This window comes from Salmo salar, chromosome ssa11 (genome assembly GCF_905237065.1).
Source record: "Salmo salar chromosome ssa11, Ssal_v3.1, whole genome shotgun sequence".
Taxonomy (NCBI): Eukaryota; Metazoa; Chordata; class Actinopteri; order Salmoniformes; family Salmonidae; genus Salmo; species Salmo salar.
The window spans coordinates 58,132,399-58,144,100 of NC_059452.1; the positions used below are offsets into that span (position 1 = coordinate 58,132,399).

Below are 11,702 nucleotides of genomic sequence, written 5' to 3' on the forward strand. Positions count from 1 at the left end.
CCGTAATATCTCAATAACTACTAAAACCCCTGTAATATCTCAATAACTACTAAAACCCTGTAATATCTCAATAACTACTAAAACCCCGTAATATCTCAATAACTACTAAAACCCCGTAATATCTCAATAACTACTAAAACCTTGCAATATCTCAATAACTACTAAAACCTTGTAATATCTCAATAACTACTAAAACCTTGTAATATCTCAGTAACTACTAAAACCCTAATATCTCAATAACTACTAAAACCCTGACCTGTAATATCTCAATAACTACTAACACCCTGACCTGTAGTATCTCAATAACTACTAAAACCTGTAATATCTCAATAACTACTAAAACCCCTGACCTGTAATATATCAATAACTACTAAAACCCTGACCTGTAATATCTCAATAACTACTAAAACCTTGTAATATCTCAATAACTACTAAAACCCTGTAATATCTCAATAACTACTAAAACCCTGTAATATCTCAATAACTACTAAAACCCTGACCTGTAATATCTCAATAACTACTAAAACCCTGTAATATCTCAATAACTACTAAAACCCCTGTAATATCTCAATAACTACTAAACCCGCCCCGTAATATCTCAATAACTGCACAAAACCCGTAATATCTCAATAACTACTAAAACATTGTAATATCTCAATAACTACTAAAGACCTGTAATATCTCAATAACTACTAAAACCCTTGGTAATATCTCAATAACTACTAAAACCCTGTAATATCTCAATAACTACTAAAACCCTGACCTGTAATATCTCAATAACTACTAAACCCTGACATGTAATATCTCAATAACTACTAAAACCTGTAATATCTCAATAACTACTAAAACCTGTAATATCTCAATAACTACTACAACCCTGACCTGTAATATCTCAATAACTACTAAAACCCTGTAATATCTCAACAACTACCAAAACCCTGCAATATCTCACTAACTACTAAAACCCTGACCTGTAATATCTCAATAACTACTAAAACCATGACCTGTAATATCTCAATAACTACTAAAACCCTGTAATATCTCAATAACTACTAAAACCCTGTAATATCTCAATAACTACTAAAACCCTGATGTAATATCTCAATAACTACTAAAACCCTGTAATATCTCAATAACTACTAACACACTGACCGTAGTATCTCAATAACTACTAAAACCCTGTAATATATCAATAACTACTAAAACCCTTACCTGTAATATATCAATAACTACTAAAACCCCGACCTGTAATATCTCAATAACTACTTAAAACCCTGTAATATCTCAATAACTACTAAAACCCTGACCGTAATATCTCAATAACTACTAAAACCGACCCGTAATATCTCAATAACTACTAAAACCCTTTAATATCTCAATAACTACTAAAACCCTGTAATATCTCAATAACTACTAAAACCCTGACCTGTAATATCTCAATAACTACTAAAACCCCTGTAATATCTCAATAACTACTAAACCCCTGTAATATCTCAATAACTACTAAAACCCTGACCTGTACATCTCAATAACTACTGAAACCCTGTAATATCTCAATAACTCCTAAAACCCTGAAATATCTCAATAACTACTAAAACCCTGTAATATCTCAATAACTACTAAAACCCCGTAATATCTCAATAACTACTAAAACCCCGTAATATCTCAATAACTACTAAAACCCTGTAATATCTCAATAACTAATAAAACATTGTAATATCTCAATAACTACTAAAACCTTGTAATATCTCAATAACTACTAAAACCCTGTAATATCTCAATAACTACTAAAACCCTGACCTGTAATATCTCAATAACTACTAAAACCCTGACCTGTAGTATCTCAATAACTACTAAAACCTGTAATATATCAATAACTACTAAAACCCTGACCTGTAATATATCAATAACTACTAAAACCCTGACCTGTAATATCTCAATAACTACTAAAACCCTGAAATATCTCAATAACTACTAAAACCCTGTAATATCTCAATAACTACTAAAACCCTGTAATATCTCAATAACTACTAAAACCCCGTAATATCTCAATAACTACTAAAACCCCGTAATATCTCAATAACTACTAAAACCCCTGTAATATCTCAATAACTACTAAAACCCTGTAATATCTCAATAACTACTAAAACCTGTAATATCTCAATAACTACTAAAACCCTGTAATATCTCAATAACTACTACATCAACCCTGCAAAACCCTGTAATATCTCAATAACTACTAACACCCTGACCTGTAGTATCTCAATAACTACTAAACCCTGTAATATCTCAATAACTACTAAAACCCTGACCTGTAATATATCAATAACTACTAAAACCCTGACCTGTAATATCTCAATAACTACTAAAACCCTGTAATATCTCAATAACTACTAAAACCCTGAAATATCTCAATAACTACTAAAACCCTGTAATATCTCAATAACTACTAAAACCCTGACCTGTAATATCTCACTAACTAATAAACCTGTAATATCTCAATAACTACTAAAACCCTGTAATATCTCAATAACTACTAAAACCCTGTAATATCTCAATAACTACTAAAACCCTGACCTAATATCTCAGTAACTACAAAAACCCTGACGTTAGTATCTCAATAACTACTAAAACCTGTAATATATCAACAACTACTAAAACCCTGACCTGTAATATCTCAATAACTACTAAAACCCCGACCTGTAATATCTCAATAACTACTTAAAACCCTGTAATATCTCAATAACTACTAAAACCCCGACCTGTAATATCTCAATAACTACTAAAACCCTGAAATATCTCAATAACTACTAAAACCCTTGTAATATCTCAATAACTACTAAAACCCTGAAATATCTCAATAACTACTAAAACCCTGTAATATCTCAATAACTACTAAAACCCTGACCTGTAATATCTCAATAACTACTAAAACCCTGTAATATCTCAATAACTACTAAAACCCTGTAATATCTCAATAACTACTAAAACCCCTGTAATATCTCAATAACTACTAAAACCCGTAATATCTCAATAACTACTAAAACACTGTAATATCTCAATAACTACTAAAACCTTTAATATCTCAATAACTACTAAAACCTTGTAATATCTCAATAACTACTAAAACCCCTGTAATATCTCAATAACTACTAAAACCTTGACCTGTAATATCTCAATAACTACTAACACCCTGACCTGTAGTATCTCAATAACTACTAAAACCCTGTAATATCTCAATAACTACTAAAACCCTGACCTGTAATATATCAATAACTACTAAAACCCTGACCTGTAATATCTCAATAACTACTAAAACCTTGTAATATCTCAATAACTACTAAAACCCTGAATATCTCAATAACTACTAAAACCCTGTAATATCTCCAAACCCGACCTGTAATATCTCAATAACTACTAAAACCCTGTAATATCTCAATAACTACTAAAACCCTGTAATATCTCAATAACTACTAAAACCCGACCTGTAATATATCAATAACTACTAAAACCCTGCCTAATATCTCAATAACTACTAAAACCCTGTAATATCTCAATAACTACTAAAACCCTGCAATATCTCAATAACTACTAAAACCCCTGTAATATCTCAATAACTACTAAAACCATTGTAATATCTCAATAACTACTAAAACCTTGTAATATCTCAATAACTACTAAAACCCTGTAATATCTCAATAACTACTAAAACCCTGTAATATCTCAATAACTACTAAAACCCTGACCTAATATCTCAATAACTACTAACACCCTGACTGCAGTATCTCAATAACTACTAAAACCTGTAATATCTCAATAACTACTAAAACCCGACCTGTAATATATCAATAACTACTAAAACCCTGACCTGTAATATCTCAATAACTACTAAAACCTTGTAATATCTCAATAACTACTAAAACCCCTGTAATATCTCAATAACTACTAAAACCGACCTGTAATATATCAATAAGTACTAAAACCCTTTAATATCTCAATAACTACTAAAACCCTGTAATATCTCAATAACTACTAAAACCCTGACCTGTAATATATCAATAACTACTAAAACCCTGTAATATCTCAATAACTACTAAACCCCTGTAATATCTCAATAACTACTAAAACCCTGACCTGTACTATCTCAATAACTACTGAAACCCTGTAATATCTCAATAACTCCTAAAACCCTGAAATATCTCAATAACTATTAAAACCCTGACCTGTAATATCTCAATAACTACTAAAACCCTGTAATATCTCAATAACTACTAAAACCCCGTAATATCTCAATAACTACTAAAACCCCGTAATATCTCAATAACTACTAAAACCCTGTAATATCTCAATAACTAATAAAACATTGTAATATCTCAATAACTACTAAAACCCTGTAATATCTCAATACTTCTCAAAAAATAAAGGGAACACTTAAACAACATATCCTAGAGCTGACGAAAAGAAAATAATCTTATTAAATACCTTTTTCTTTACATAGTTGAATGTGCTGACAGCAAAATCACACAAAAATACTCAATGGAAATCCAATTTATCAACCCATGGAGGTCTGGATTTGAGTCACACTCCAAAATTAAGTGGAAAACCACACTACAGGCTGATCCAACTTTGATGTAATGTCCTTAAAACAAGTCAAAATGAGGCTCAGTAGTGTGTGTGGCCTCCACGTGCCTGTTGACCTCCCTACAACGCCTGGGCATGCTCCTGATGAGGTGGCGGATGGTCTCCTGAGGAATCTCCTCCCAGACCTGAACTAAAGCATCCGCCAACTCCTGGACAGTCTGTGGTGCAAACGTGGCGTTGGTGGATGGAGCCGAGACATGATGTCCCAGATGTGCTCAATTGGATTCAGGTCTGGGGAACAGGCGGGCCAAGTCCATAGCATCAATGCCTTCCTCTTGCAGGAACTGCACACACTCCAGCCACATGAGGTCTAGCATTCTTGCATTAGGAGGAACCCAGGGCCAACCGCACCAGCAATTGGTCTCACAAGGGGGTCTGAGGATCTCATCTCCACCTTATGGCAGTCAGGCTACCTCTGGCGAGCACATGGAGGGGCTGTGCGGCCCCCCAAAGAAATGCCACCCCACACCATGACTGACCCACTGCCAAACCGGTCATGCTGGAGGATGTTGCAGGCAGCAGAACATTCTCCACGGCGTCTCCAGACTCTGTCACGTCTGTCACATGCTCAGTGTGAACCTGCTTTCATCTGTGAAGGCGGGCTCCAGTGGCGAATTTGCCAATCTTGGTGTTCTCTGGCAAATGCCAAACATCCTGCACGGTGTTGGGCTGTAAGCACAACCCCCACCTGTGGACGTCGGGCCCTTATACCACCCTCATGGAGTCTGTTTCTGACCGTTTGAGCAACACATGCACATTTGTGGCCTGCTGGAGGTCATTTTGCAGGGCTCTGGCAGTGCTTCTCCTGCTCTTCCTTGCACAAAGGTGGAGGTAGCGGTCCTGCTGCTGGGTTGTTGCCCTCCTATGGCCTCCTCCACGTCTCCTGATGTACTGGCCTGTCTCCTGGTAGCGCCTCCATGCTCTGGACACTACGCTGACAGACACAGCAAACCTTCTTGCCACAGCTCGCATTGATGTGCCATCCTGGATGAGCTGCACTACCTGAGCCACTTGTGTGGGCTGTAGACTCCGTCTCATGCTACCACTAGACTGAAAGCACCGCCAGCATTCAAAAGTGACCAAAACATCAGCCAGGAAGCATAGGAACTGAGAAGTGGTCTGTGGTCCCCACCTGCAGAACCACTCCTTTATTGGGGGTGTCTTGCTAACTGCCTATATTTCCACCTGTTGTCTATTCCATTTGCACAACAGCATGTGAAATGTATTGTCAATCAGTGTTGCTTCCTAAGTGGACAGTTTGATTTCACAGAAGTGTGATTGACTTAGAGTTACATTGTGTTGTTTAAGTGTTCCCTTTATTTTTTTGAGCAGTGTATATTATTATATTAGTTATTGATGTTCGTGGAAAAAGTGACGCCGGAGGAGATGGCTGCCGTTTTACAGCCTCCTAACTAATTGTGCCATTGTGGTTTTTTCGCGTTATTTGTAAGTTATTTTGGACACAATGTTTTTGCCACTGTCTGGATAGCAGGACATCGATTACTCACCTCGTACTGGACAAAGTTTTTTCTTTAATGAGTCGGACGCGAAGGATTTAATTCAGACACCCGACAAGGCCCAAATCCACGTCATTCGCATGAGAAAGCGACAGATATTGGGGTGCCTTTGTAACGAACCGACGGCGAGTGGGTAATCTGCAGAAACCCTAGACCCACTCTAATTTTCATACCGCCCCAACAGATCCACAGATGACAATGATGAGACAGCTTATTGGGAGGTCAGAGACCTGACTGTGTGGTGCCAGGATAACAACCTCTCCCTCACGTGATCAAGGCAAAGGAGATGATTGTGGACTACAGGAAAAGGAGGACCGAGCATGCCCCATTCTCATCGACGGGGCTGCAGTGGAGCAGGTTGAGAGCTTCAAGTTCCTTGGTGTCCACATCACCAATGAACTATCATGGTCCAAACACACCAAAACAGTTTTGAAGAGGGCACGACAAAAGCCTATTCTCCCTCAGGAGACTAAAAGATTTGGCATGGGTCCCCAGATCCTCAAAAAGATCTACAGCTGCACCAACGAGAGTATCCTGACTGGTTGCATCACTGCCTGGTTTGGCAACTGCTCGGCCTCCGGCCGCAAAGCACTACAGTGGTTAGTGTGTACATCACTGGGGCCAAGCTTCCTGCCATCCAGGACCTCTATACCAGGCGGTATCAGAGGAAGGCCCTAACAATTGTCAAAGCCACACTAGTCAAAGACTGTTCTCTCTGCTACTGCACGGCAAAGCGGTACCGGAGCGCCAAGTCTAGGTCCAAAATACTTCTTAACAGCTTCTACCCCCAAGCCATAACACTCCTGAACAGCTAATCAAATGGCTACCCAGACTATTTGCATTGTCCCCCCACCCCCCTTTCACGCTGCTTCGACTAACCGGTGCCCCCGCACATTGACTCTGTACCAGTACCCCTGTATATAACCTCGCTACTGTTATTTTACTGCTGCTCTTTAAGAATTTGTTCTTTTTTTAATCTATTTTTTACTTAACACTTATTTTTCTTAAAACTGCATTATTGGTTAAGGGCTTGTAAGTAAGCGTTTCACCTGTTGTATTTGGCGCATGTGACAAATAACATTTGATTTTATCAATAACTATTAAAACCCTTACCTGTAATACATCAATAACTACGAAAACCTGTAATATACTCAGCAAAAAAGAAACGTCCTCTCACTGTCAACTGCGTTTATTTTCAGCAAACTTAACATGCTGTTGTCTCATTGACCCCTGTTGACCTGTAGGTAACTAACCCTAACCCCTGTTGACCTGTAGGTAACTAACCCTAACCCCTGTTGACCTGTAGGTAACTAACCCTAACCCCTGTTGACCTGTAGGTAACTAACCCTAACCCCTGTTGACCTGTAGGTAACTAACCCTAACCCTGTTGACCTGTAGGTAACTAACCCTAACCCCTGTTGACCTGTAGGTAACTAACCCTAACCCTGTTGACCTGTAGGTAACTAACCCTAACCCCTGTTGACCTGTAGGTTCTCCCAGACTCTGGAGAGGGTGTGTGTGGAGATCGTGGAGAGTGGTGTGATGACCAAGGACCTGGCCGGCTGCCGACTACACGCATATATACTACACTATACACTGCAATACAGGACAGTCATGTCCGCAGTATGAACCTGGCCAAGTGACTACACGCATATATACTACACTATACACTACAATACAGGACAGTCATGTCCGCAGTATGAACCTGGCCAAGTGACTACACGCATATATACTACACACTACAATACAGTACAGTCATGTCCGCAGTATAACCCTTGCCAAGTGACTACACGCATATATACTACACACTACAATACAGTACAGTCATGTCCGCAGTATAACCCCTTGCCAAGTGGCTACACGCATATATACTACACACTACAATACAGTACAGTCATGTCCGCAGTATAACCCTTGCCAAGTGACTACACTATACAGGCATGTCCACAGTATAACCCTGGCCAAGTGACTACACTATACAATACAATACAATACAATACAGGACAGTCCTGACCACAGTATAACCATTGCCAAGTGACTACACTATACAGGCATGTCCACAGTATAACCCTGGCCAAGTGACTACACTATACAATACAATACAATACAATACAGGACAGTCCTGTCCACAGTATAACCCTGGCCAAGTGACTACACTATACAATACAATACAGGACAGTCATGTCCACAGTATAACCCTGGCCAAGTGACTACACTATACAATGCAATATAATACAGGACAGTCCTGTCCACAGTATAACCCTGGCCAAGTGACTACACTATACAATACAATACAGGACAGTCATGTCCACAGTATAACCCTGGCCAACTGAAACCTATTATTCAATCAGATTGCGGGTTATAAGCATTGCCAGTTTTAAAGCTGGAATCCGTAATGGTGAAACTTTATTTCTGTTTGCGATATTACAACAGCAAAGAAGTTACTTCAAACAACCAATACGTTTTTTCCCCCTCGGGCGCTCCTCTCTTCCGTTTCATCGTCATTACCACAATGCTTGACTCTCCTCTCCTCCGTTTCATCGTCATTACCACAATCCTGGTCTCTCCTCTCCTCCGTTTCATCTACTAAACAAAAACAATAACTGTGTGCTGGGTCTAACAGTGGCACTGTTTCCCCTTATGCAGCTTTAAAGGCAATGTTCCCAGGTTTGCCAAAATCCATTCATGGTAAACACTGCGTATGTTGGCTCAATCGAAGATTGCCTTGAAAAGCCGCAATGCCTATAACCCGCAATCGGATTGAATAGAGCCCTTAGTGTTGTCGTACACACCTGCCTAGTTCATCATAGTGTTTCATCTAATCCAATCGGATTGAATAGAGCCCTTATTGTTGTCGTACACACCTGCCTAGTTCATCATAGTGTTTCATCTTATCCAATCGGATTGAATAGAGCCCTTATTGTTGTCGTACACACCTGCCTAGTTCATCATAATGTCTCATCTAATCCAATCAGATTGAATAGAGCCCTTAGTGTTGTCGTACACACCTGCCTAGTTCATCATAGTGTTTAATCTTATCCAATCGGATTGAATAGAGCCCTTATTGTTGTCGTACACCCCTGCCTAGTTCATCATAGTGTCTCATCTAATCCAATCAGATTGAATAGAGCCCTTAGTGTTGTCGTACACACCTGCCTAGTTCATCATAGTGTTTCATCTTATCCAATCAGATTGAATAGAGCCCTTAGTGTTGTCGTACACACCTGCCTAGTTCATCATAGTGTTTCATCTAATCCAATCGGATTGATAGAGCCCTTATTGTTGTCGTACACACCTGCCTAGTTCATCATAGTGTTTCATCTAATCCAATCAGATTGAATAGAGCCCTTAGTGTTGTCGTACACACCTGCCTAGTTCATCATAGTGTTTCATCTAATCCAATCGGATTGAATAGAGCCTTAGTGTTGTCGTACCCACCTGCCTAGTTCATCTAATCCAATCGGATTGAATAGAGCCCTTAGTGTTGTCGTACCATCCTGCCTAGTTCATCAGTGTTTCATCTAATCCAATCGGATTGAATAGAGCCCTTAGTGTTGTCGTACCCACCTGCCTAGTTCATCAAAGTGTTTCATCTAATCCAACCTGTCATGTGATATAGCAGCTGCAAGCTGAATGAACATTACGTCAACACATCCGACTTTCTGGACGCCATCAGAACCAACCTGGGCAAGTGAAGAGGAGGACAACACCACCACCACAAAACAAACTAACTTAGATCTGTGTTGCTGCCATGTTGTGGTGTCTCTCTTTATGTAATGTTGTGTTGTCTCTCTATATGTAGTGTTGTGGTGTCTCTCTATGTAGTGTTGTGGTGTCTCTCTATATTTAGTGTTGTGGTATCTCTATAGTGTTGTGGTGTCTCTATAGTGTTGTGGTGTCTCTCTTTATGTAGTGTTGTGGTGTCTCTCTATATGTAGTGGTGTCTCTCTTTATGTAGTGTTGTGGTGTCTCTCTATATGTAGTGTTGTGGTGTCTCTCTATATGTAGTGTTGTGGTGTCTCTCTATATGTAGTGTTGTGGTGTCTCTCTATATGTAGTGTTGTGGTGTCTCTCTATATGTAGTGTTGTGGTGTCTCTCTATATGTAGTGTTGTGGTGTCTCTCTTTATGTAATGTTGTGTTGTCTCTCTATATTTAGTGTTGTGGTGTCTCTCTATGTAGTGTTGTGGTGTCTCTCTATATTTAGTGTTGTGGTATCTCTATAGTGTTGTGGTGTCTCTATAGTGTTGTGGTGTCTCTCTTTATGTAGTGTTGTGGTGTCTCTCTATATGTAGTGGTGTCTCTCTTTATGTAGTGTTGTGGTGTCTCTCTATATGTAGTGTTGTGGTGTCTCTCTATATGTAGTGTTGTGGTGTCTCTCTATATGTAGTGTTGTGGTGTCTCTCTATATGTAGTGTTGTGGTGTCTCTCTATATGTAGTGTTGTGGTGTCTCTCTATATGTAGTGTTGTGGTGTCTCTCTATATTTAGTGTTGTGGTGTCTCTCTATATTTAGTGTTGTGGTGTCTCTCTATATTTAGTGTTGTGGTGTCTCTCTATATTTAGTGTTGTGGTGTCTCTCTATATTTAGTGTTGTGGTGTCTCTCTATATTTAGTGTTGTGGTGTCTCTCTATATTTAGTGTTGTGGTATCTCTCTATATTTAGTGTTGTGGTGTCTCTCTATATTTAGTGTTGTGGTGTCTCTCTATATTTAGTGTTGTGGTGTCTCTCTATATTTAGTGTTGTGGTGTCTCTCTATATTTAGTGTTGTGGTGTCTCTCTATATGTAGTGTTGTGGTGTCTCTCTATGTAGTGTTGTGGTGTCTCTCTATATTTAGTGTTGTGGTATCTCTATAGTGTTGTGGTGTCTCTATAGTGTTGTGGTGTCTCTCTTTATGTAGTGTTGTGGTGTCTCTCTATATGTAGTGGTGTCTCTCTTTATGTAGTGTTGTGGTGTCTCTCTATATGTAGTGTTGTGGTGTCTCTCTATATGTAGTGTTGTGGTGTCTCTCTATATGTAGTGTTGTGGTGTCTCTCTATATGTAGTGTTGTGGTGTCTCTCTATATGTAGTGTTGTGGTGTCTCTCTATATGTAGTGTTGTGGTGTCTCTCTATATGTAGTGTTGTGGTGTCTCTCTATATTTAGTGTTGTGGTGTCTCTCTATATTTAGTGTTGTGGTGTCTCTCTATATTTAGTGTTGTGGTGTCTCTCTATATTTAGTGTTGTGGTGTCTCTCTATATTTAGTGTTGTGGTGTCTCTCTATATTTAGTGTTGTGGTGTCTCTCTATATTTAGTGTTGTGGTATCTCTCTATATTTAGTGTTGTGGTGTCTCTCTATATTTAGTGTTGTGGTGTCTCTCTATATTTAGTGTTGTGGTGTCTCTCTATATTTAGTGTTGTGGTGTCTCTCTATATTTAGTGTTGTGGTGTCTCTCTATATTTAGTGTTGTGGTGTCTCTCTATATTTAGTGTTGTCTCTATATTTAGTGTTGTGGTGTCTCTCTTCATGTAGTGTTGTGGTGTCTCTCTTCATGTAGTGTTGT

The 11,702-nt window shown here is 38.9% G+C and overlaps 1 protein-coding gene across 1 annotated transcript in view; it reads left to right on the forward strand.

The window, feature by feature from the left end:
* Positions 1-9,894, forward strand: part of LOC123725101 (isocitrate dehydrogenase [NADP], mitochondrial-like) — a 79,537-nt gene extending 69,643 nt beyond the window's left edge. Inside the window, exons 3-5 of the mRNA XM_045688877.1 lie at positions 7,649-7,735; positions 7,932-7,940; positions 9,781-9,894. Of these exons, the coding sequence (XP_045544833.1) occupies positions 7,649-7,735; positions 7,932-7,940; positions 9,781-9,853 (169 nt within the window). The 3' untranslated portion in view covers positions 9,854-9,894. The remainder of the gene's footprint in view (positions 1-7,648; positions 7,736-7,931; positions 7,941-9,780) is intronic.
* Positions 9,895-11,702: the final 1,808 nt, after the last annotated feature.